This window comes from Uloborus diversus, chromosome 3 (assembly GCF_026930045.1).
Source record: "Uloborus diversus isolate 005 chromosome 3, Udiv.v.3.1, whole genome shotgun sequence".
NCBI lineage: Eukaryota > Metazoa > Arthropoda > Arachnida > Araneae > Uloboridae > Uloborus > Uloborus diversus.
Genome location: NC_072733.1, coordinates 189840119 through 189867988, shown reverse-complemented (window position 1 = coordinate 189867988; position 27870 = coordinate 189840119). Strand labels below are relative to the sequence as shown.

The 27870-nt window shown below is 32.6% G+C and overlaps 1 protein-coding gene across 1 annotated transcript in view; it reads right to left on the bottom strand.

Moving 5' to 3' along the window:
• Positions 1-27870, bottom strand: part of LOC129219096 (ryanodine receptor-like) — a 295024-nt gene that overhangs the window by 51022 nt on the left and 216132 nt on the right. The window contains 15 exon segments of the mRNA XM_054853416.1: positions 27-183; positions 2588-2645; positions 3601-3704; positions 5844-5923; positions 8637-8702; positions 13236-13306; positions 14895-14976; positions 15569-15673; positions 15821-15892; positions 15991-16047; positions 16271-16359; positions 17213-17367; positions 17445-17521; positions 20606-20685; positions 23163-23262. Of these exon segments, the coding sequence (XP_054709391.1) occupies positions 27-183; positions 2588-2645; positions 3601-3704; positions 5844-5923; positions 8637-8702; positions 13236-13306; positions 14895-14976; positions 15569-15673; positions 15821-15892; positions 15991-16047; positions 16271-16359; positions 17213-17367; positions 17445-17521; positions 20606-20685; positions 23163-23262 (1353 nt within the window).

The window sequence follows — 27870 nt, the reverse complement described above, 5'->3', positions numbered from 1 at the left end:
ATCTACATGGAAGACTCTTAAGTTACCTTGATTTGTGGTTTTTCCCACTGATCAATTGTAGATTCCTTAATTTCAAAATAAACTCGCTCAATTCGGTTAGCACCACCCAAAATCTCTATTCTTCCAAGGAAAGGTTCAAAGTAATTTAAAACACTGCTGGCAGTTTCCAAAAATCGGGATAACCTAAAAAAAAAGAAAGAGAGAGAGAGATATGAATAAAAGGGGAGATAAAAGGACGAAACAACTTCAGATTACATCTAGTTCGACTATAATTTTCATGTTGTATTTTTGCTTCACCTGTAACCTATTAAATTCAATACAACTTTACATTATTTGTATTTTTATTTTGTAAAACATATTATTTTGTTATTAAGGTGTGGTTATATAGCACGGATGATAGCTTGATTTTCCTGACACCTGAGAGAACAATATGTAAACTGAATTTACTTCAAAAAAAAACAAAAAAAAACTATGGTTTAGAGAGCCCTTATATATCGACTAAAACGCAGGCTCATTGGAGGTATTTTCAAATTGCGATAAGACATTATCCCAAGCTAGGGTATCACTGCGGATAAAGTCTTTGACCTAATCCTTCCCGGTGGAAATCAAGTTAGATCAAAAGTTGTATTAGAGTAATTCCATTCCTTTGTTGCACAAAACACCCTTCAAATGATCCAAACATGTTCGATTCTTGTTTCAGTGAGGTACATCATGAAGAATGTAGACTATAGTTCTATAATATGCAGTTACATTTTGAAGGCTTCCAGAAACATTTTTTAAACCATATTTTTGGCTCAGTAATGGACATATCTTCTTAGACACGTACGTTACAGAACAAAAAAATATTTAAATCCTGTTTCTGCAAATCTTGAAAATATAATTGACTTATATAGACGTTCTTCATTAAGTTCATGTAATGAAACAAGAGTAGCATTTTTGAACTATTTGTAGGGTGTTTTGTGCAGCAAAACGGATGTTTAAATTGGTTTTAAACACATTAATGGTTAGGAAAACTACAAGGTTTTAAAAGTAAAATCTTGTATATTTTGAACCTTGTAAACAAAGAAATGCAAATCTTTCGTCTTTGAGGACATCACTAATGGCTTACAGTGACGACGGACTAATGTGGCAAGATTGTCTTCAGCACTTTCACTAGCATAAGTTGCGTTTGTGTTTAAAAGAGCTGTTCCAGAATGAGTATTGCTTTTTATTTCCTTTTACAAAGGAAAGGAAGTATTGTATTCGCGAAAAAAAATTCATCCAAAATCAGCCTTAATTTCCATTTTGCTCGCCCCGGAATGAATATTAATTTTTTTTTCAACCCGACCACACGTGGATATTTGCCTAAGAACGTATAAACACCCGAAATATCCATTTTAACGATCCCCGAATTAATTACAACGAGTTTTCTCGTGACGTCTGTATGTGTACGTGTGTATATGCGTATGTATCTCGCATAACTCAAAAACGGTATGTTTCAGAAAGCTGAAATTTGGTACGTAGACTCCTGGTGGGGTCTAGTTGTGCACCTCTCTTTTTGGTTGCATTCGGATGTCACAAAGGGGATCTTTTACACCTTTCTGGGGGAAATCATTGTTAATTTCAATGCAAACTCAAGTGGTGATATAATTTGGCAAACACTTGGCAAGGTATCGCCAAGTTTTTGGTCGCCAAGTTGGTGAAAAATTTGGCGGGTGTTTTCAGAAAATTTGTTCTCATTTTGGCCACTACTGGCGATATTTAGAGAGTTTAACCTTAAATCACATTAAAATATCCAATATTGGGAAAAATTATCTGTATAAAACTTTTTTTTTTTTTGCTTCAGTTCGCAACAAACTTGGGGTAGAAATATTTAAAGTTTCTTCGTTTAGTCCAAGGCACAATTATCATTAAATTGGCGTAAAAGGAAGTCATGTGATGCTCGTCTCGTTTATACAGCTGAACCGATATGCTAAAATGTATTGATAAAAACTACTGTGATGCAAGAAGGTGATGGACCAAAAAGTTAGTAAGTTTTTCACACTTTGGCTTTTATCATCTTTGAAGTTATTTTTTTTTTAAATTTGTAATAATGACAGGACATAAAAAAATCTTTGTCCTGATTATATAAGGGAAAAGGGACGGCAAATTCAAAACAATTTTTCTTTTTGGAAAACCTTTTACATTGCAACTGATACCTATTTCAAAGAGACATAATATATACTAAACGGAGCATTGTTATTCTGGAAAAGTATATCGAAATAACAATAATAAACAAATGAATAAATAAAAGAAAAAGAAAGAAAACTTATAAAAAAATAATGTCTCTTGGAGTCCTTCTATGCAATAAAGCAATGTAAAAGCTATTTTTGCATGAATTGCTATGTTGATCTAGGTGATCCCAAATCATTGAGAAAAAGAAAAGGCAGCAAAAATTGCGGTTTAACTTGCGATTTAACTTTATAATTTTCAATAAAATAATAAAAAATGGCTTCAAACTGTTTACTTACTGTAGACCATTCATCGTCTTACATGCAAGCTGAACTTGGAAGATATGAACCCACAACATGCATTTTATTATCATGCATAGTCAAAAATATCAACTTACCTGGGATCACTTGGCATGTGCTCTGAGAGATTTGTCAGAAGGACCGCTAAATTGAAACCTATTTAAATAAAATTTATTTTTTAATTTATTTTAGCGTTAAATTAAAAAAGCCTTGACATTTGAAATATCAAGGTTGTTATATATATTAACTGGTTTGAAATAAGAATTTAAATTTCCCGTGTATGAAATATCAATGCGTACACAGGTATTATTTATATATCGCACCCAGGCAAAGAAAGTGACCCAACTCAAAATTTTGAAAAACTTTACTAACTATTGATTTAAAATCTAAATTTAATTCTAAGTTAGCTTAATGTAAAGTTAGTTTACATAATTGGTGCTTGGTGGAGTAAAAGCGATGTAAGCAATTATTATACATCGTTAGATTTTCATAATTTAGAAGAAATATTTTTGAATTTTAACAATGCATTTTAAATTTAGACAACAAAAACTAACCAGTAAATTCTACAGTATACTTTTTTTGCTGTTGCGTAAAACCTTGATTTTCTCCAATGCTGCTTTTTTGAGTTGTGAAACTTTCCTTGCCGCTGTGCGATATATGTGTGTGTATAAAATTTAAATGTTTATCTTTATTCGTTCACTACAACAATTTATCTAACGAAACAGGCAATAATATATATGCAAATATTCATAATACGAGTTAACAGTGCATTCGCATCTGTGACTTCGTAGTATTAATTTTCACAATTGCTTTTTTTTTTCGTACAAAATATATTTGCAAATTATAACTTCATTTTATTGTTGATATTTTGAGCTATTTTTGGATTACATTTTGTCTTTTTCAAATCAACATGAACTTATTAGCATTTCAAGCATATGAAAGTAAAAATGTGAGTGGTCAACAATACTAGCTAGTCCAATTTTCCACCGTCTCTAGTTTATGTTCGTTGTACGCGTCTCTATCATTTTAATAACTTAATTTCAGATTTTTATACACATCTAAAAAATCACTTATGTTTATAAATCATTAAATATTTATTTGTAATACTGACCGATATCTTTTGCAGGATTATGGAACCGCTCAGTAAACTCTCTGTAATCAATCAAACCATCGTGGTTGGGTTCACAGCATCCCATCAAATACTGAATTTCATCTCTGCAAAATGTAAATAGCATTAGAAATGAATTAATTTCAATTAGTTGAAACATATTTTGCACCTTATCTTTTTTTAATTTAGAGTTTTATGTGTTTAATACACAATATATTTTCCGTAGGTAAGTCGGTGAAAGGAGTCGAACGTTAGACATAATAGTGAAAATGTATTTAGGTAAAATGTGAAGATCCTACTTCTTAGACGCGTTGTGTAACTAAATTCATCTCTTGCAGAATTTCACGCATAATTTGTATTATGATTTTTGATTTACATCCTGCAAATATATATGTGTCATGTATAGGTTTATCAAAATGTAACTGATAAGAAACACCAATAAAGATTTAAATATTTTCTGTTTCCTTATAAATCTAGTTTTTGAATAAGCAAAAAATTAATCTTATTTATATAAACCTAAGATTTTCCCATAAAATTTTCTTTGAATACAATTGCTTTATTTCATAAAATTCTGTTTGACCTACCTAGACCCTCCCCCGTGAAAATTGAAACGATTTATCGGCACAAATTGCCACTAAAGAATAAAGAATGCCGTTGTCAGCTTTTGACGAATCTTTATATTAATGCATGTTATTAATTGACACCACATGAGCAGCAGATTTAAAATCAAATCGCAGAACTTCTAAAATATTTTTTTATTTCTTCACCTTTATGTTGATGCGGAGAAATGAGATTTCAGTAAACGTAGAGTACTTGATATATAGTTTACCACTGAGCAAAACAAAACTGAGGTTTTTCTATGATGAGATGGATTAAAAGTGAAAGTATATAGGGAGGAATAAAACTGACTTTGAATATTTTGACGTTGTTAACAAAGGAGATCTTCATAGTGGACAACGATAATGCTCTTGATTTGATTTACCAAACTGATTAACGGATAGCAGCTTCGTCTTGTTAAAGATCGCAACAATAGCATTTTCATTATTCGGAAGTAGGTATTTCATCTCAGCATGAATACATCTTTTTTGCAATTTTTGGGATAAGTTTCTATTTGCCAGAGTACCGGCATCAGTTTTTCTTTTGTTTACATCTTCGATAACAACCCAAGTATACATTTTTGTTATTTTATGGTATTACAGTTGATTTATTTTTATGAGTGATAATTGATAGTTTTTAGCCATCGTTAAACATTTACAGCAAGGAGGCTCGTTGTCATTTATTATTATAAAATATTGCCTTGTTTTTTTTACCCCGAGGTTTTACAAAATTATTTTGTTATCTGGTTCAGTTTACTTTCGAAAAATTCACTGTAATATGAAGCACGAATTTCAAAATTAACATCTGTGCTGATCTAGAAACTTATTTTGTTACTCACTTGAATTTGTTTTGTTTGGGATTGCCTTAAAAATCATGCGTTTCTCATTTCTAGTGATTTGCTAAGTTCATGTAATTGACTTTTGGTACAAGCATAAAAGTAAACATAGGGGACGGTGGTCCAAAGCGCATAGATTTTCGAAGAATGCTCAAAAATTGTAGTTTTTGGATTTTTATCGCAACAATTACGGTTTTATTTCCTAGCAGGGTTCTTGAACTTTAAAATAAAAAATGGTTTTTGCATTATTTCAAACCTAATTATTTCAGATTAATAGACTAATTAATTGCCATCCTAAAAACTAACTTTTTAAAGTTATACCTATCCTATTGAAATAGAAAATCTAATTCAGCACACGAATCAAGAAATTATAAATAAATATATGATTAAATCCCATATCCGCTTTGCCCAAAGGCACTCTTTTTATTTCAATAATTATGACCTTAAATTAAAAAAAAAAACACAAGAAATGACTATCGTATTTTATAGGTAGATGGTGTCAGAATAACGTAATATTATTGACAATCAAAAAAATAAGCTGGTCTTCGACTAATCACAAATTACAAAACTTTATTTTTTTTTATAGAAATGTATAGTTTTCTTAATTTTTAAGCCTAGTTGCGCCATGCCGCTTTACTGCTGCTTCGCTGAGACTGATTAAAACTCGGGATTGCTCATGTAAACACGTCATACGTATGTATCGCCACTTACACACCATGGGGGGGGGGGCATAAGAAGGCCTACCTGCTTTGGGTCACCTTCCCCTATATTTTTAACGTTATCATTGTGAAATTGAGTTTTATTTTCCACTTACGTCGTGTAAATCTTTTGCTGTTCCATAGCTTTCTGGAAATCTTTCGGCGTAATCCAGCCCGTGTTTTTGGAATCAATTTCCTAAAGCATTTTTAAATATTCAATAAGAAACACATAAATTTAAACAAGTTTTTTGAAATGAATTAGAAAGTTTTAATTTCTTGAGGAAAATTTTTAGATCAATAGTTACAGAGTTTTCTTTTTAATACAGCATTAATTTATATGCTTATGTATCTACTCTAGATATTATTATATAGTTCTTAGTTTATAAAGTTTTTCAAAAGAGAAAAAAAAACAATTTTTAAAATTATTTTATTAAGTTAAATTTAATCAAGCGTATATTTCGATACTTTTATCTAGCGATATTCAATTAATTCGTGCTTTAAAGCCACATTTCAATAGATTGCTTTTGGCAGTCTCGTCGAAAAACAAATGCTCACTCAAAATAATAGTTATGATTAGTTAAATTGTAATTAGTAAAATTGAAAACCCTTTAATTAAAAACTATTCCTTCTTTTCATCTAATACCGAAAATAGCAATACCGAAAATAGCAGTATTTTATCTGAGAAAATATCTGTATTATATAAAATTGCAATATAACTCAAAATACCGGTATTCGGTATTCCGGCATGCCGGTATTGCAATCACTTCTGGGAACAAAGCTGTTGACTTCTTGGCAAAAAAAGCACGGGGCCTTCCAGAAGCATTTGAAAACTCTATCCTTTCATTCGGCTAAACTCTTAATCTGAAGAACATAGCTTACAGATTTAAGAAAAGTGTGCTGCGTGCTTCTGCTAATAAGTCTTGAACGTCCTTGATAGAGGGGACGCAGAGCATCCCCGACTGTCCTAGAAGGGCAGCTGTGACACTTCTTCGTCTTTCTACAGGACGCGACTGTTTACCTGCTTATTTGCAATGGCTTGAAATTCGGGGTTACCCATTTTGCCCCTTTGGACTCTCAGACTTGTCACAACTCGAGTCTTGGTAAAATTCAGTAATATTGGAAGACCAAGAGAACTAATGGCTTCATAGTTAATCTTCTGGGCATTTGTAATAAATAAATAAATGTTACATGAGGCAGTGAGAAGCAAAGGTATGTAAGTGGACATTTCAAGTTTTGAGTAAAACACGTATAAAGATAACTTCCTAGGTAGACTTTAATTGATTTTTTTTCCAAATCGTGCTGTACAGCAGCACCTACCCGGAATACTAGTACTATCTCTTACTCCAAGACAGAGGAGAGGTTCACCTACCATTTGTACTGGTTATCTCCAAGTTTTTAATTTCGCTACTTACATCCCTTTGTTTCTCACTGCCTCATATAATACTTGTACCCTAAAGTTTTCGTGAAAAATACCGATTATAAACATCATTTAAGTATTTTGTTCAAAATTGTTGAATGTCCAACAAGCTTCCGCAATTAAGAGGTATTTAGTTATTCAATGCCATTAATTTCTTGCTTCGAAACCGGCTCTTTACAGAAGTTCATTGTATTTCAATGATTTCAAGTCACCAAACCAAAATGACGATTTAGAAACCGCATTTTTCTAGGAAATGTTGAAATGTATAGTTCATGAAAGAACAGTTTTTTTTCTTACCTCTCGACATCCAAAATTACCCATTTTGCCCCTTTGGACTCTCAGACTTGTGACAACTCGAGTCTTGGTATATGCATGAATGATGATTCTGTAGCGCAAATTAAGCTGCACTTTCGTTAGATTTATCAAAATTTGGAAAAATAAATAATTTTATGATTGATTGGTGAGGATATACTCAAAGTTAAACGAAAAGCAAGTATGGAGAAATAATAAAACTTTAATAAGCCGCCATATTTCAAGAAATTTTTTCTCTGAACGAACAAAAATGTAATCAAGGAAATCTGCGTCGTTTTATTGAGTATTTAATAATAATTTTGATGAATATGCATAACAGCAGACATTTCAACTTATTATATTGCTTGCACAAGTTTTTACTTCACATTTATGCAGCAAGCAAAACTATCAGAGGAAGAGTTTTTCATTTGAGCAAAATCATGCATACGAAAAACAGAAAACAAACCTCATTTAAAATTTAAAAATATATTAAAACCACTGTCCAAAAACTATCTCGAATTCCGTTCAAAATTACTGAGCACAATGAATAGTTAAAATATGGATCCTAACGTACTTCGTACTGCGAAAGATTACCACTTATATCTATATTCGTTTATATGATTTCACTTTCATGTGTTATTCACATGTAAAATACACGTGAATAACACATGAATAAAATACATACAAAAATGTGCAATGTAACAATGAAGAATTTTTGTTTTATTTCAGAGAAGCTATGGCAACCAAGTTCAGAAGCCATTGTTGAGAACCTCTGTTTAAAGATCTACCTATAGGACATTATTTTAGTGTTCTTTTTCTTCATTAAAACTCCAAGTATCTGCACTTGAAAAGTTTTAACTTGCTCAAAACGTGTACAAAAAAATTAATAATATATCACTTTTCGAGATTTTAACAAATTGTAAATATATCAAAGAAAATCAAACGTTTTTTATAGTTAAAGCATAATTACTCTTATATTAAGTATGCATGACGTATATTATCATTAAACAAATGACGACTAATTGACAATTAAGCTGAGGATCATTGTTTTTGATTTCTTTGTTAAGAATGTACAAGGTTATGAGCGTGCCAATAGTCAATAATAAATTGTGTTCATGGTAATTTTTTATCGCTATTTCCGTTAATTTTACAATATAATTAACACACTTCCACAACTCAGTGAGTAATAAAAATATTTTACCTGGAACGTTGCAGATGATGTAAGTTCTCGCAGTTTCAGAAACATATCGAAGAATTTGAGGATAAGCTGTAGATAAGATTAAGAAAACGATGTCCAAAGTCTCTCAAAATCAGCTGGATCGATTGAACAAAACATCATGGCCACTGTTGCTGTCAATGTTTTAACGCACTAACACGATTTTGCAATTTGCAAGCTTTAAAGCAAATGATTTGTATGATGTAGTTAGAGTAAATGCTAGCGAAAAAACGGATGATGAAACAGTGGCTATGATTAGAAGTCAAGGCGGTAGTAGTTTTTATTAGTTGTGAAAGCTGCAGTTTTCTATTAGTAGTCTAGGCGGAATTTTCTAATTAGTGATTAGAAAAGGAAAAAAAATATTATCTACATACTACATACCGCTATTGTTGGGGAAGACACAAGAGATGGCAGCTTGAGAAACATGTTGAAGAAGCGAAGAATGATCTGTGGAGGCACGTTTTATTGTTTATTTTAGGGTACAAACACATAAAAATATCATGCACACCAACGATATAGTTCATTGCAAAATTCACAAAAAGTTTCAAAAAATGTGAAAAAATACACCATTTAAACTGTGGTGACCAAAATGGAAGTTGGGATTTTAAGTTTCCGAATCTGGATACAGCAAAGTTTCATTTAAATCAGGCCTGATTGAAGGAATCCGGGTTTTATGTTGCCAGAATGAATTTCCCCACTAAGAAATTTAACGTAATTGTTTTCATATTTTGACAACTTTGTTACTGAAGTGAAAAATTTCGTCACTTTTAACTACATAAAAAGTGTCCATCTCAGCGCTAAGTGAATGTAAAGATGTAATGTATGAAAACGAATTGAATGAATGTAATAAAGGAATCCGTGTGACGTTACAAATTGAACAAAAGTTGAATATATACTGGGTAGTTTTGAACTAGATCATCTGATTCCAATGGATATTCCATTTAAAACATCTCTCAAAACACTGCACAAAAAGAAGCTTTACGTGGACAAAAACAGTGGCTAAGAATGATTAGGTTTCAAAAAACGTATTTGACCTTCGTTATTGTTGCTTGATTCAAAACCGTTTTATGTTTAAAAACTAAAAACAATAATCTTATTAAAAATAGTCATTTCATTTTAAAGATAAAAAAGCAAAACTCGAAAAAGTCAAAAATCCTAAAAATCAAAAACCATGCAGTGGAAAAGGCGTCACAAAAATATTTTGAAAACTAATTATGCACGCACAATGGTAGTTATTCACATCAGATTAATAAAATAAAAACAAAAAGACATGAAATTCAAAAACTGATGTTTATTAGTAGACATAAAAAAGTGGTTATATTTTCAGTATTTTTAATTAGCCCACTCTAGTTTAGCAAATTGTCTTCTATTCTAAGACATGCAAACTACTGTTCTAACTTTGAAAATTAGGATATCTACTCAACATTACACCACACCTTGACAAACAAAATAGTGAAATACAATATAACAGTAAATAATTTTAAACATTTGAAAAGAATGGAGGTTAAGAGTACGTAATAGTAGCTTTTTTTAGTACAACATTCAGATATGAAAAGATAAGGCCTCAAAAATTGCGCTGGTTCATATTTTCAGTTGAAAAAAGAAATCAACTTCATTATAAATACTCTTTACAAAAGGTCTCAAAAACAGGTAAGGTTGTGCTGGATAGGATCATCACATACGGTTTGCGAAAATTCCTCTCATCAACCGATCCACTACTTTTTAGAAAATCTTAAATAACAGCGGCAGTCATTCATTGTTCAGAAAGAGAGCTACTTGGTAATAACATTAAATTAGAAAGCTTACATTAGTAAATTACAGAAAACCATTATTTTTTCAAAAAACTATTATTTTTTCACAGAAAAAAAGCATGCTGACGGAACGAAATCTGCCTTACCTGATGAATCGAAAGCAGTTGAAAATGTGTAATAATGACTATCTTTTGAGTTAGTTGTAAGTATATTTATCAATACGTTCTACTTGCATTAATTGCAAAAAATAATCTTTAACGCGCTCTCCCTCAATTACGTATTCTTATCCTCTTTTTTTACATAAATTTATTTATTTTCAAGCACACAGTTTTCTTTTCGAATGATTGACAGTATTATTATTATTTTCGTTACATATTTAGGGAATTAAAGGATCATTTGACGCTTTTTAACTTTGCATGGATGGACTCTTTCAACGTCTTCAGTGTAAAAACTCATTGCGAAAACGGAGAGTGCTATGATCTGGCTCTGTGTAAGCTCTGCTAAATTAGTGTCAACGTTTATTAAGTAATTTTTTTTTCAAATTTTGGTCAGATGTAACTCGAATACATTCCACCGAAACTATAAGTTTGCAAATCAAAATACGCCATTAATTTCAACAGTCTAATGATTGCTTGCAGAGAAAGAGGAGGTGAATATATGCTTGATATTCAGTAAAACCCCGCTAATCCGAATCTATTGGAACCGGTACCTGTTTGGATTATAAGAACTCGGAATAACCGAAATTCCGATTAAAATGGAAGAGAAATATTGATTGATCCTTGAACTATTGCATTAATTTCTTCAATGTGCACTAAGTTATACGTGCTGTAGTTTATTACTTAGTGAATCTAAAAAGAAATTTATTTTTTAGGTGAATTGAAAATTTTATTTAATTTTTATGAGTCTATAATTTTATTTATTTATAGCATTTTTTTTTTTAAATTTCATCTTAATAGCTTCGGATTACTCTTTCGATAATAATTTCCTAAAATAAAATAGGTTCTGATTTACCAGAAATTTTGGATAAGCGGGGCGAAGTATAAGAATCATGATATTATACTAAAAACTTGTATTGTCACAAATTTTGTCTGATTTATGGCAGTTGAAAAAAAAAGATGCGCATTTTTTTAAAAACATTACTGATAACATTTTGCTGCCGGAGTCGAACTTATTGTTTTAGCTTTAGAGGAATGGCATACTTCAAAAATAAATAATTAAATTATATCTGAGCTAAAAAATATTAATAAGTCTTATGATAGATATTTTACGTCACATTCTTTAATAAAGCACATTGAGTGAATATTTTGACTAGGGAGTGAATATTTTGTTATTAGCAACGTTTACAGTCAAAAAAAAAAAAAAAAAAATCTGAGACATTCTTTAAAAAGTTTAAATGTTACTCTGAGCTCTGATTGCTTAAACAGATAAATTCAAAATTTTTTTATATTTTTATTTAGATTACTTTTACGTTGATAATCTAGTGTTGTAATCTTATTGTGATAATTACTAGTGCACAATTCTGCTGTACTTATTTATCAGTATCTTTTCTGTAGAGTTTTGTTCCTTATTCTAAAGATATTTAAATCTTTAAATAATTGAGAGAAATTGAAGCAAATGATTACAGTATTTCTAATGAACATTTTAAAAAGAAAATTGAGTATACAAAAGAGTGCCAAATTTTTGAATACAAATTGGGGACAAATCGGCGTTGTGGTTTCCTTCCATTTGCAAAATACCATATAACTCAGCAATTTCTCATAAAATTCAATATGCAGAGTATAATTCAAAAGTTTCAGGACTGGTCTCAGAACCAGAAATATATTGGACATTTGAGTAAAGCGGACTAAAATTCTTCAAAATATGATCCTTTAGCATCAACACAGCGCTGCCAGTGCGTCATCCATTGTTCGTAGCCCTTCTGGAAGTCCTCGGGCGACATGCTGTCAAGGGCTCTCGTCGAAGCTTGCTGGATTGTTTTTTCCCGTCGATGGAGTAGAATCGCTTCCTTTTCAAGCCTGTCCTGATTCGGGGAAGAGGAAAAGTCACTTGGAGCCAAATCGGGGCTGTAGGGTAGCTGCGGCAGTGTTGTCACGTTGAAGTTGACCAAAACTTCTTCGGCGGCGGGCGCGTTGTTGTGGTGGAGAATCCAATCGCCCTTGATCGCCGGTTGGACCCGATCCCTGAAGCGGCGGGGTGCTCTAAGTGCTGCTCCAATTTGATATCTCCCACTTTTCGACCAAGGTCAATGACACGCACTCACGCAGCAAGCGATACGCACTCTCCAGTGATAAGAAGCCGAAGCCAACTGCCGCAGCTTCCGTTCGTTCACCGACACCCCCCCCCCCCCACTACTTCCCCAGCATGTCCGCGTGCGCTCCCCTCCTTGGAAAAAATCAGTCTTGAAACTTCTGAATCATACCTTGTATGTAGGAATAAATATTACGTTAAACTTTTGAAATGTCGTTAAAAAGCGTTTTATAAATTTTTTTTTAAAATGTGGACAAATAAGGGCAATTTACTTAAAACGAAGTTTTTATTGACTATTTTTTAAGTTTGAGGACAATTTTTGAAAGTGCGATCCACTGAATTATTTAAATTAACTTTTTTTAAAATTTACCTCATGTTCTGCAGATCAGACATCTCATTAAAAAAGGCAATTTGCATCTTAAAACTTAAAGATGTTTTCTATTTTCAACAAAAATGTACTAATGCATCATTAGAAAACTTTTAAGAACTTAATTTGTTAATTGTTTTACAGCACTTTAATGCAATTTTAAAAAGTAAAAATTACTGTTTGTATTTGTATCAACCTAGTTAATTTGAGAAAAGTTACCTCTACGTTGCTTGCGGATTCCACAAGAGTGTCTACCATCTGTTTTCCGATGGTACCATTCATGACATTACCTGTAATATCACAGTAATTAAAGCTGATTAATAGTAATTGCATTTAAATACAACATTTGGCCAAAACATTCAGTATCTGAGAAAACATGTTCGACAGTCATTTTTCGCGTAGCTTTATTTGTTCTATGCCCTCGGTCACGAAAACTGAGATGGGCAACAACGGGCCTTGGCCCGCATGGCCTATTGTGCCACTGAGTTTGGTTTATTAGTTTTATAACAACAAATTTCGACTCAGCGGGTATTAAGATATTATATTCATCTACCTAACGGTGTGCTAGCTCTAAATCTGTTCTTCATCGATATTTATCTGAACGACATATTGCTGGATGCATACTAGAATAGATCCATGTGTCATTATTCTTTAAAAAACATTGGCAGATAAACACAGACATGGGTTGCTGGTAAATTTCTGAGTGAACAGTTGAGTGTTAACTGAGTGAACACTTTGAATCAAAGAGGTGTACTTGCCAAAATTAAAACTTTGGAGATAACCAGTGCATATGGTAGAAGAAACACTCATTCGCTTTGGTGCGAGAGCTGGCAAGTGCTGTTGGAGAGCATGATTTAAAGGAAAAAAAAACATTTTAATAAAAGTCTGCTTAAGGTTTGAACTTTGCACACCTTTTACCAAAAACTTAAGAATTTCTTCTTACATCCCTTTGATTCTCACTGCCTAAATAGCATACTTGTTGCTTGACGCATGTAAAAAAGAAAATGCAACCGCGATGTAAGACGGACGGCAATGGCAGATCAACTATGAGTGACATATCTTTGATAGGGTGTCAATGCGACATTCCAATGATAAAGAGTTCTTCCGGAATGGTTTTAATTTTTTTTTCTAATTTGAAACATGTCACTCTTTTATCGTCCATATTCAATGATATATTTAGAAAATTAGATTTTTTTTTAATTAAAAACCTAAAATTTACCGACACAAGAAATTCCGAAAATAATACAAATGCTAGTGATTTTTAACAAAATTAGTATCTGCTAAATGATAATGCTTTGAGTTCAGCTCTACAACATGCTATAAAGCCAATGCTTGGCTGCGTATTGACGTATCTCTCCCGAATCTCTATACCATGTCTTCAATAATGTGTACCGATTCTTATTTTCCAATGCTCAATCGAATTCAGGCACATTTTATAATGCGCAAAATTTCTATTTAGAAAGCGAACTTATGTATAAAATGCATGTTTAGCTCTCACAACCCAACTAGTTAATTTTAACAAAATGATATATTTAAGTGTTTTAACTAATAGTATAGTTTCATGATTAAGTATTCATGGGATAAATATATTCTCCATGTATCAAAATTCTTCTCGGAAACTGCATAAATAAATATTTTAAATAAAACTTGCTAAATAGCAAATAAAAAACTATCTTATTTTAATCTATGCAATCTTAACTTTTATTTTCGTTGTATCCATTTTACGTCACCTTTTCTGGTGTTTACTAATTTAAGTAATATTTTCAAAAATCGGAAAAATTGATTTAACATGCTCAAAATGTTTTATGAGGCGTAAGTAGTAAAAATATACAGTTGTAGAATCTTATTACTGTTTTCTTTTTAAATATTGTTTCTCACCTTCAAGCATACTGAGCATCATGATAACCATTTCTTTTTGCAGTTCTAAAAGCTCTTTCAGCAAATCTAACTGGCTGGCATTCTATAATTTAAAAAAAATGTTAGATTACAAAACATTTAAAACCGTATATGTCAATCTGAAATATAAACACAAATGCCTCTCAATTTGTAATACACCCACACCTGTTCTTATGCGGTGGATAGGGATTGCATTGAAAAAAATCGCACACAAAAAATTGTTCAAAACTTCACGAGTACCTATAGAAAGTTGTTTTCGCAACACAGTAAAAAAAAAAATTTGCTGTGGATAGGGACCGCATAAAAAAAGCATCACATAGAAAAAAAACCCCAAAAACTTACAAAATAACTAGGAATTGCTTCTTTAAACGAAATCAAAATAAATCAAGTGATTATAATTTTGACGAATAGTCGGGCAAAATTTCCTGAATAAGGAAATTCGGGGGGGTCACAGTGACTTCCCATCGGGCTGCCTATGTCGTCACTGGAAGATAATACCTTGCACTCGTTTTGAAAATAATTTCTTCAATTGAGCCCAATCTGATTGAAATTTTCATATACCGCACAAAAGCAGGTTTGAGTGTATTCTGAAAAACATGCAAAATGAAATATAACTTGGTGAAATGAAAAGGTAGCTAAAGAAACAATTATGTTACCTTCGAAAGTTTATCCTGCATGTGGGCAAAAAGAAAAAGGAAACCACCTACAGCGTCCCACAATCTGCTGTGGGCTAAAGCTTGTTGATTCAATGAACAAGGACCCTAAAAAAGACAATTCATGTTTCAGTTCTCTGAATTGTAACTCTCATGCAGCCTTTTAATAGAACAATCATTATTTTTTCAGTTAGAGTTTTCGGTATTTTTTAAGCAGCCGAAACAATACATTTCTAAAAATTTACCAGAACTTACTTGTATAACCTCTGTAAGTGTATTGAAAACTTGCTTTGCTACAGTAATGGCTTTGCAGAAGTTGTCTTTACCCTTGAATGAAATTTCACTTTGTTTATACCAAACCTTTTTATTGAACTTGCAATAAATATAGTTTTTGATATTGTATCGCTTAAAATTTTCAAACTTACCGGTTGATCAATAATTTCTTTGCTCGAGTAATACCAATAGAAATCCATTATGGACTCCTAGAAATGAAACAATAAGTCAATCCAATTTCAAACATAGGCGTACCTCTATAAGTCATCTCATCAAATACACATTTTATGCAATCTCAATATTGATTAAGTGTTGTAATTTATTGCGTAAACTTCATTTACGCAGTTGAGTTACAATTAAAACTCATAAAAACAAAAATAAAAGTGATTTTAAAACGGTGAAAAAATGAACGCAATATAAAAACATCTCTACCTGAAGTCGAAGTAAATAATCGACGGTGCTGATGACGACATTTACTGTTGTTGTATTTCCTGCTTGAGTCCTCAAATAATTCTGAAAATCTGCAAGCATCACAAACATATATTTATTTAGAATATTATTTATTTATTTATTTTTGTGTTTCTACTGATTATGCTATTTGCCCATTATCTTTAAAATTTTGGCTTTATTTCGGAAGACAGTTTTTAAAGAATGCAAAATTACACATGTGTGATTTCAAAGCATGTCAAAACTCGTAATCAACAAAAAAAGTCTCAAAACATGAAATCAACAAAAAACCATTAGAACTCTTAAAAGGAAACGTAAAGCTGCTGTCACGTGCAGAACAAAAGAAATTATTTTCTACACAATGGCTCACTATTTGTTTCTTTTTGAAACAACACTAAAAAAAACCTAGCAGGAAAACAAAATAAATAGTTTTAAAAATCGCAACAATAGATTCGGAAGATACTTTGCTAGAATTGAGAAGTCTAAAAATATTGTAAAAAGTGTGTCCCGCAGGTGACTGGTCAACTTCATTGAAAGAAAAAACAATTAAAAACAGATATTGGAAAAAATTCCTCAACAAATCACGTTAGAGAAGTTCCTTCACAAGGTCAGCAAATTATTTTAACGTTAAGTCTTAAATAAGTTGTATGTGTATGAAAATGAAACGAAAATTACCACACTTCGTAGTAAAACTTCTAGTGGTAAAAACTTCTACGTGGTAAAAACTTCCGGTATTTCTCACTGAGTTCAACAATATTGACTCATATCAGTGATGGACTACAGAAATTAGCCGGAAATACCACATATTTTGTTGTTCAAGTATAAAGTTAATAAACTCTTAGTATAAGTCAGCGGAGTTTACATTTCATGTCCAGTACAGAAAGTATTTGATATTGTTTTTGTTTAATTTAAAATTCGTTAACCTACCTAAATTGTGCCCCTCACAAAGCAGCTGTAGAAATCGGAAAAGAGCACAGGTGAAATCTTTGTCGTGCATATTTTTCTCGCCAGCAGTTCCTTCAGAGCCTACTCCTAATCCTTCCGCCTTTTGTGTCCTTTCAAATGCATCTAAATCCAACACGCTGTACACAATACGTGAACATTAATACATAGTAAAAAAATTCATTTCTTTAAAAATAGGCGAAGAAACAAATGTTACCTGCAAGAATTCATCAAGGCAGCAACTGATGTAAAAAATCCTACATCTTTTTTCTCTTTCAGATGCTTTAGCATGCGCTGCAAAAGAAATATTTCTACATGCGTATTTTGAATTTGAATGAAATAATGAAGCAGACAGTGAACAAAGTTTTTATGCAAGTGTTATCTGTCAACTTCTTTATTTATGTTACGATTTTATTAACATTACACATTATTATGTAATGTTAAAAAATTTGCTGAGAAATTACAAGTTTCTTAGAACTGATTATTGGTAAGATATTTTTACGTAAGTATTTTGAATTTCATAAACCTTCGCTGGAGAAAAGTAAATCTGGTAAAATTTAAAATTGTAACACGTTTAACGTAAAAATTAGATTATTTTTTTGATAAACTATCAGACTGTGAGCCTATTTCCAGAGGCATATTTTATTACGTTTGCTTATTTTAGTCACTTAAAAATGTTTTCTGAGGAACCTGTACTTTTGTATACTACATATATATATATATATATATATATATATATATATATATATATATATATATATATATATATATATATATATATATATATATATATATATATATGTGTGTATGTATATATATATGCAAGTCTTGAGATCCATTTATAATAAAACCAATCCGCATTTAATCAAGAAATTTCTGTACTCAAGAATATACTTTTAAATAATAACTTCTCTAAAAATCTGGTTGAAAATATTTTCTTAAGTATAGCCTTCGATGAACATTTCGCTCCTTTTGAAACCGTTTAACTGTGTAAATGTATGATACAATCGTGACAGTTGAACATCGGATTGGTTTTATTATAAATGGATCTCAAGGTAAGATTATTTTGGTTATTGGCAGGTAGTGTCCCGTGGATGGTTAATTATTTCGGAACATGTTTTTCTAATTAGTCGAGGCGAAACCCTCTGCTTTTAATTTTAGGTTTGAGCTATTGTTTATTGTTTAACATGTGGTGCATTTGCCCAGTGTTACTCTATATTGCATGTATCCTGGAGCTTAAACACTCTCTTTTAGATCATAGTTAAATTTTTTGGTCTTTTGACCATATTTATTGAATCCTCCACGGCTGATGAGCTCTGGATTCATATTTTGTCTTTTCCTATTAAATAGCTGTTTACAATTTTCCTTTTTCTCATCATTATTTTTTTATATGATTTGTTTAATATTTGGTATTTGGCTTGCATACTTTATATTTGCTTGGCTTTTTAGTTTTGCTACGTTGCGCATCTATGGGCTTTTGGTGTGGTCTTTTCAATATTTTTCACTTTTATTATAATTATCTATCTATCTATATATCTATCTATCTATCTATATATATATATATATATATATATATATATATATATATATATATATATATATATATATATATATATATATATATATATATATATATATATATACACACTTGTGCAAAAATTAAGGACGAGTTTTTTCAATATAGCTTTGTACAAAAGCTTTCCAAATCAACACATTTAATACCGTAAGATCCTCAATACGTAAGGACATGTGTAATGTAAGCAACACTTACTAAAAGAGAAATCAGAGGGATAAAAAAAAGCTTTATTGAAAAAGTAGCATGGAGCGCAATGCGACTGAAGGCCGAAACATCCCTGTGATGGGTGTCCAGCAAGAAACATCCGGTCTTTAGTAGGGGATATGATCTCCCCCGACTGCTAGGCAGGTTTCACAGCGTCTGCCCATGCTGAGAATGAGGGTGTCAATGAGTTGTTGAGGCATTGCTGCCCATTCGTCTTGCAGCGCCAATCGAAGCTCCCGAATCGTTACTGGTGGTAAGGTACGAGCTGCCAAGCGTCTGCCTAGAAAATCCCATACATGCTCGATGGGATTGAGATCCGGAGATCGTGATGGCCAATTCATACGTTCAATATCCTCACTCTCTAAGAGCTGTTCGGCAGCTACTGTGCGACGACATGGTGCATTGTCGTCCATTAAAAGGAACTGCGGACCCATAGCGCCTCTAAAAAGACACACATATGGAAAAAGAATCTCGTTACAATAACGGGTCCCGTTGACTGAACCTTGCGTCGAAGATGTAAAGGTCTGTACGACTACCAAGCATGATGCCTCCCCAAACGAGAACACCGCGACCTCCATACCTGTCCCTTTCAATGATGTTCGAGGGATGATTGCGGCTTCCCCGCTCTCTCCAGATGAGTATACGATGAGAATCGCTACTCAGACTGAATCTGCTCTCATCTGTAAAGAGTACTCGTCCCCCATTCATTGTCTCTCCAATTCCAGTGTTCCCGGCACCACAGAGAACGCCTTCTCCGATGGGCAGGCGTTAGAGGTACACACCGTATAGGGCGTCATGCAAACAGACCACCACCGTGCTGTCTTCTGGTCACGGTAAAACGCGATATCGGTCGTCCAGTCGCCTGTGTCGTGTGTCTAGCGATTTCTCCCGCTGTCTGCCGCCTGTTTCTTCTGGCCTGCAAGACAATATACCGGTCACCTGCGGGTGTGGTTCCTCGTGGACGACCACTACTGAACCCCCGGATAGCTGTTCCTGTAGTTTGAAGTTGTCTCCAAAGTCGTGAAACGATGCTGTGAGCACAATTCCGAACTCTGCAGCCACACTTGTCACACTTCCCAACTTCCCAATGATTCGACCTCGGGTAAAAGCATCCAGATGTCGTCTAACAGATTGATTATTCGCCATTTCTCGCTGAGCAGCAACTCGGTGTGATTTTAACTGCTATACGTCGTGCAATCTCTTTGCCAGAAATACTGATCTTACGCCGACAACATGCTTTATACTACTCAGACACTCCCCCATTTCGTCTGCCTGCATATCTGCGCATGTGCTACCGTACATCACCTTACTTAATCTCCTGATTGGTCTTTCTGTCCGCTCTGCCTCTTCGTTCAGCTGATATGCTAATTTTTCGACTTCGTCCTTAATTTTTGCACACCAGTGTGTATATTATATATATATATATATATATATATATATATATATATATATATATATATATATATATATATATTAACATGTGGTTTTCTAACTAATGCACTTTTGAATTTTGAGCTGTTCAAATAAAACCCGCTTTAAAAAACGTTTCACTATACATTCAGGGTACTGCCTAGCTATAAGATCAGAATCGTGGTTACCTTTTGGATTTCGACGTTTCCTCCTTTTAAAGTTGAAATTCCTAGTCGCAATGTGTTCATTGTCATAGAACTTTGTACTCCTAAAAAAATATAAAAGCATTCGGGTCATTCCATAGTGACTAACGTAACATTCGCAGCTGGTTTTCAAACTCTTTTTACTTACACCGGGAGTAAAAATAAATGTGTTTTGGTTTAATATGCAGATCTAAAATTTACAAGGTGACTATTTCTTATTTCTGCCAAAAATTTGAAGCAAAATAAACGCTAGCAGGTGTTTTTTCACCAAAAAAGGCATCGTGACTAACGTAACATTTTTGCAACCCTGAGAAACAATGCTTATGTTACGAGCTAATTTTTTCTGAAACTTACGCAGACATTTAAAGTTGGAGGACATATTTGTAAGAGGTAAACAATCTATTTTTAAAATCGTACTACAGATTTGTTACAGACGAATCTTTTTTGGCCCTAAATGGTACTTTTCCGAAAAACTGTGTGTGACTAACGTAACGTGACTAACGTAACCATCGAATAACAAGCAATGAATGCATATAAAAAACTTTTTATAATTAATTTCTTGCTCTTATATTACTTTTACACTTTTTAGGAACCTTCTTTGTGCTGTATTATGGTTTTTTCTTTATTTTTTTTTTCTATATTAGTGTAAGAAATTGAATGGAAGGATTCAGTTCAATTAACTCAATTTGAATGTGCGAAAAAAAATAAAATAAACTAAAAAAACTGCTTTTATAAACTGAATAACATCATTCTTGGTCTAATTAAATCCTAAATATCTCTCTTTTAAAAAATTAACTTTTTGCAAGTTGTAGTTTCACTGAATTCTAGTATTCTGCTGATATACAAGTTATCGTTATAAGAAACTCCGTAGTACTTTTCAATGGCATATTCTTTTTTAAGGTTTACTGATTCATCGAACGAATAGTGTTGTACATCCTTTTGAAATGTAATATTGAAAAAAAAATATTCGAACGTTTTATCAGAATGCATTTAATTCCAGATATCACCGCAAATGTATGAATTTCTAAATGATCATTCTTGCATTTTCTGAAATATATGACAGCAGCGCTTATTGTCACTGCATCATGTAACATCTTCAAATGTTTTCCAACGAACAGCCGTTACTTCATTTTAATAATAGGTGGAGATGTATTTTCTAAAAAAATAGAGACGTTCTTCATTGTTAAGACTGTATTTCTATTATCTGAATTCTTAAGCTTGGATTTTTGTGTTGAATGCACATTCAGCAGAGTACTCATTTTGCTTTACTCACTTTTTTTTTCTTTTTTAATAATTCTTTAAATTGGAAGTATCTTCATAAAGACCTTTAAAAAAGTATTTTTCTAAGTAAACAGAAGGTTTACAATGTAATATTACTGGTATTTTTCATCCTTTTTTTTTTAATCAATATAGAATGCCTACATATTCAAAATTTTAATGAAAATTTACATTAAATTAAATAAATTTTAAATATTAGCAGCCATTTTTAAAATGTTACGTTAGTCACAGCTCAAATGTTACGTTAGTCACACTAATTATTTTACATCTACTGATACTAAAATGAATATTTTGCACTTTTTAAGTAGATATGACACAAATGTAAGAAAACAAAAAGTGCTGTTTGGTTCAATCATCTGGTTTAGTTTTTAAGTAGAAAATAGTACATTTTCGTGACTAACGTAACGTAAATATTTTCAGTGAAATAACCAAACTAATTAAAAGACTTATCTTATAATGCATGCAAAAAGAACAGTCAATTTTATTGGGCCAACAACTATTCATTTAGAATAAACATAGTTCTTTTAAAAATTTGCAAAATTTTTTACATTACACAAGAAAACGTAGACGCATGTTTTTTGCACATGCTAAGCCTTTTCTACAATCTCGCACGTTTTGAGCCAGAAGAAAAACACCGAATGAAATTTTTGCAAACTGTTATTGGATTTATGTACTAGAAAGTATGTTGAATGAAATGATAGGTCACAATTAAGGCTTTGTGGAAAAAAAATTTCTGAGGTTGAGGTTGACATTTCTGTGGAATGACCCATCCTCATTATTTGTTTTTTAAAAATTGACAAACAAACTGGCATATGTTTTCATGATTTCATGTGTCACAATGTGACTCTTGTGAGATGTTGCAATTCTTTTAATTGTGACTGGCACCAGTGTGACTCACAGTGACGTCCTTATGACTATGCTGTGATATGTTGTGCTCTTCTGGTTATCCATGCAAACCTTACATAAGATAAGCTTCCATCATTTTTTCAATTTTTAAAGTTTGGAAACTGCAGCTTCAAGAGTTGCATTTCTCCCTAATGCAATACTAAGTTCTAAATAGTAATTATAGTAATAGTTTCTTAAAGGGTTCCAGATGCTCTTGTAATTTATGAAATCAAGGGAAAAATAACACAACATAATACGGTGAGGTTATTCAAATATCTAGAGTAAAACTTTGAGAGCAATCATTTATTTAAAGAATCATTTATCACTTTTAAATAATTAAATGTATTATAATTATTTCTTAAATAACTAAAAAAAATACCTTTGCATGCAGATATATACAGCAGTACCATCTCGGCGACTCCCCTATCTGCCAATCGTGCTTGTTGAAATAGTAACTTCTGTTTTTCCATTTCTTGCTCCTATGTGTGAAATGTTAATTTTAATCGACCATTTTTCTAACATCAGTTAAATTTTAATTAAGATTCTTTGTTTTTTGTAAGACTCGTTAGGTAAAAAAAATAAGAAAAATGAACTATGAGGAAAGGTAAAAATTGATTTTAATAAGAAAGCTTTTTTCCTTTTATACATTGAACTTGTATGAAAATATCACCAGTGAGCAAAATGATGAGAAAAAATTGATAAATTTTAGTGAAATATTATCTATAATTACTTTTGAGTCTTCTGGTTACATGATTATTTTTAAGATTTTTACTTATTGTCTTATGCGTTTGGAGAGAGATGTGCACACTAAAACCGAAATAAAACACACACGATACCACTATTATTGTTTGTTACTATCAGAAATACCAATTTTAATTTGCATTTATGAAAAGCCTTGAGGGAAGGAATACTTGTAGAGATTATGTAGCGTTTGTAACAATCACTTTTTATAAAAGAATTAATGGTCCTGTTTGCTACACAGTCTTCTCAAAATAAAAAAACTACATAGCTTTGTAATGTGTAATTTTAACTGATTTTTGTAAGTGTAAATTTAGTTATTTTAGTTTTAACGAATTCCTTACATTCGGCGAGTCATAAGGCCATGCCAAATGCCATGAATAAAATGTGCACATGAGTGATAGCTTGAGTGATAAAAATTGAGAGCTTAAAACAAAATATAAGCTAAAAAAATAATAAAATACGAATCAAGTGAAAAATATCTATAAATTAAATGTGCTACACTGGTGATAAAGTTCAAAAATTCCTGTGCTAGTTTAGAAGCTAAAATGGTGAGAATTGAAAGAATTTCATTTCAAAAATAACGTATAAGAAGGTTTTCTTTGAATTCACAATTAGATGTACGTACCAGAATGTGGGCAAATTTTTTCTTTCCATCATTGCAGCATGAAAAAAATGCTAGATAAAATGTACAGCTCCATACAAAAAAATCTTAAATGAATATTTTTCACATAATAAAAAGTTGCACTAAGCTGTCCTTAATCAACCGTCCACCTCACTAAGAGCGTCGTGTGAGAAAGAAGGATGCTCATTTAAAATAAATGGGAGTAATTAATTTGTCAAAAGAGGCAATAATATAAATATATGTTTCCTTGTAAACAAAGCCTTTGTGACTATTGGTTGAGATAAATGAAAAAGAGTAGTTTGTGTACAGAAATAGATAAAATGCCCCACTTTATGAAAATAATATTCAACTCGAACTTTTACTACTTAGTGCTGCACTGTTAAAAATTTTCCGGAAAATTTACGGTAATTGTTACTGGCATCCATGTTGCCAGTAACTATTACCGTAAAAATCAAATGTTACTGTAAAATTTTACGGTTTCCTTGGTAGGCCGCAGCAACCAATTGGCGCTGGGATCGCTTATTTCTCCGGTAAAAATTACCGTAAAAATCGGCGATGCGTTAGCCCGCGATTTTACAGTAACAATTACCAGAAAATCTTCCTGAATTTTTAACAGTGTGCGAGTGTTCATACCAAATGCTGTTTTTTGCAGACATTATGAAATTTTAGAGATGAAAACTGGAAAGATAAAATGTAAAAACGTTTTTACATGACCAAAAGTGAAATATGATAACTGTACATAGTAAGTACTATAAATTGTGAAATGTAGTTCTTATATTCCCAGCTTTTTACAATGCAGGATGATCAAAAAACATTCTTTGATTCTTAATTTATTACTGATCCCCTAAATTCATGAGCGTTTTTTTTTCGGGGGGGGGGGGGGTGATTTGAGCTGAAGTACACCATTTTTATGACAAAGGCTGCAGATAGAATTGAATCGGTGAGAGAAAAAACCACTCTAGTCACATAAATTTGAAAATACGTTTTTCATGGAAACAAGCTCTGGGAAGCAAGATGCGTGATAACTGTACAAACCATGACACTCGGGTTGGTAGTTCGAAAACGTACTTTTAACGTACAGAACGTTTTTTTTACAGATTTAGCTACCACCATTCAATTTTTGCAATAACCTTCCATTGTCGTTGTTAGCCTATATTCCTGAATACTGTATATTTTTTTGATTTCCTGATTTCTTATGATTTTGAAATTTTTTGTAACGATGTATGGTTAAAACTGGTCGATTGTAAGAGCTTGATAATATTTCGAATTCCTGTGTAAAATGTAAAACAAGCGTTACTTTATTTCTGGTGAAATCATGAATAAATAATATGAACTTCGAGTGTATGATAACTTTTTTCTCCAAGTCTAAAAACCAGTTGCGTGTAAAAACAGCGTAAGCCCAAATTTCATTTTAAATTTCTTGAGCCCGATTTTAATAGAAAACATGCAATTTTTGCACTATAGCAACCCAAATGCATGTTATGACGGAGGAGAAAAATTGCTCGATTATTTGAAAATTTGGAGGTGTAATGACGTTTTTTCTCTCTCCCAAAATATTTGAAAAAATTTCGTAGTTTTTGCACTCACCGATTCTATTCTTCTGGTATTTCTCGAGAAATTCGAAATTTTTTTTTTAGGTATATAGTGTAGCTTGGAATTCAGCCTTAGCTCCGGCTATAGAGTGATAATTTGTAGCTTTTAAATTTGAATACCTTTCTCGTGTCTGTTCTTGAATTTTATTAACTATTCAAAGGTTTCTGAGAACTGAAAATGTTGTGGCCTCCTGGGGACATGTAGTTGATAAAAGTGTAATATTAAAGTTATATCCCTGTATCCATGAGAAATTCGAGAAGAATATGTCTTGAATAAACTTACTTTACTCCTGATACACTGGTTTCAAAAAGTTAAGGTACAACCGGTTTTTTGCGTCTAATTTGCAAATGAATGAATGTAGAAACAAAAAATTTAGAAGATATGTGCATTAAATAGTTTTTAATTGAATGCGTCATAGAAATTGATATAAGTGTGTTGCAAAAACGATTTATAACAAAAAGAGCAATCTTTGCGGAAAAGTCCATTCTTGAAGAAAACAGAACATCACAGGGTTATGTAGTAAAATGTCATAGAAACAATACAAAAATAGGTTCTAATAATAAACGTGTCCCTCCCTAACTTGAATGCATTGGGGGCATCGATTTTCCATGCTGTTTATTAAGTTGTTGGACACCGGAATAGGAAGCGAAGACCAGGAACAGAGTGAGCCTTGTGCCAGCTCATGTAACGACCTTGGAGGAGGATTTAAAGCAGCAATCTGTTTGCCGAGATAGTCCCAAAGATGTTCTATCGGATTCAGGTCTGGAGATCGAGCTGACCATTCCATTCGTTCCAAACCATGATCCTCAAGATACTCCTCAACAATCCGATCTCGGTGAGGTCGTCATTATCGTCCACCAGAATGAAATCATTGCCAATAACACCAGCATCTGGGTGGACATATGGATCAAAGGTCTCATCTCGATATCTCAGACCAGTCAGAGTTCCACCATGGAACACATGCAGGTCAGTGTGAGAGATCCCTGCCCAAAGCATGATTCCACCACCTCTATAACTGTGCCTTTCAACAGTGTTGGATTGATGGTATCTAGCACGCTGTTCCCTCCAGATCAGTAGACGCCCTGAATCACTCTCCAATGTAAATCTGAACTCGTCTGTGAACAGCATAAAAGCCCATTGCTGCTGGGTCCAGGAAACATGTTCTCTTGCCCTGCATAAGCAGATTTCTCGCTTTGGTCCGTTAAGGAGAACACACACAACATGTCGTCTTGCATAGAGACCTGCATTGTGAAGACGATTTTACACCGTAGCAGAAGAAATTCTTCTTCCTGATGCTGCAAAGTAGTCTGCAACGATCTGCGGCATAGTAGTGGTTCGTCTTCTTCGGGTCAAAAGAACTAGAAAACGATCTTCTGCAGGTGTTTTAGCTCGTGATCGTCCTAGAACAGGTCTTCTGGACACATAATTTTTGGATTGGTAGTATTGATCCCAAAGTCACTGAACAACACTACCAGACAGATTAAGACGTCTAGCAGCATCATCCTGCGACAATCCCATTTCCACCCATCCAACTGCCAGCCACCTTAACGAATCGAATAAACGTTATCTCTGAGACATTTTCTAAACTCTATTGACTATTGTCACCGAAACTGCCGACAACAGTTGGAAATCAATACACTTGCACACAAAAGTATGAAAGCTTGATATTTGCACATTTTTTCTCACTCATAAAGATGCGTTCTTTTCTATAAAATAAAAGTGTTAGCTATCGTTTTTTATAAATGATTTTAAAGTTCGTTAATATCATTCATGCAAACTATGCATTTAATTGTTACTGCCATTTTTGTATGGTGAGCTTCGAAAAACATGTTGTACCTTAACTTTTTGAGGCCATTGTATATATGATACATCTAGTACATAGGTATCCTCAGAATATCGATGAAAAACCACTGATATCCATAAGATATCTAATGCATATTTTCGCAATCTCCTTCGGGAGTCAACTAGCAGCTACCCTTTAGATCTTTTGTGGATACTGAGTATATGTGGGGATATCTCGGGGCTCTCTCGTGGATTCGGCTATGTTTTAGAACTTGCAAGATGTTGTTGATATTTTACAGATGTAATTTGGAGCTGCCTGGTTAACTGGATACACTACTAACCTCTATAC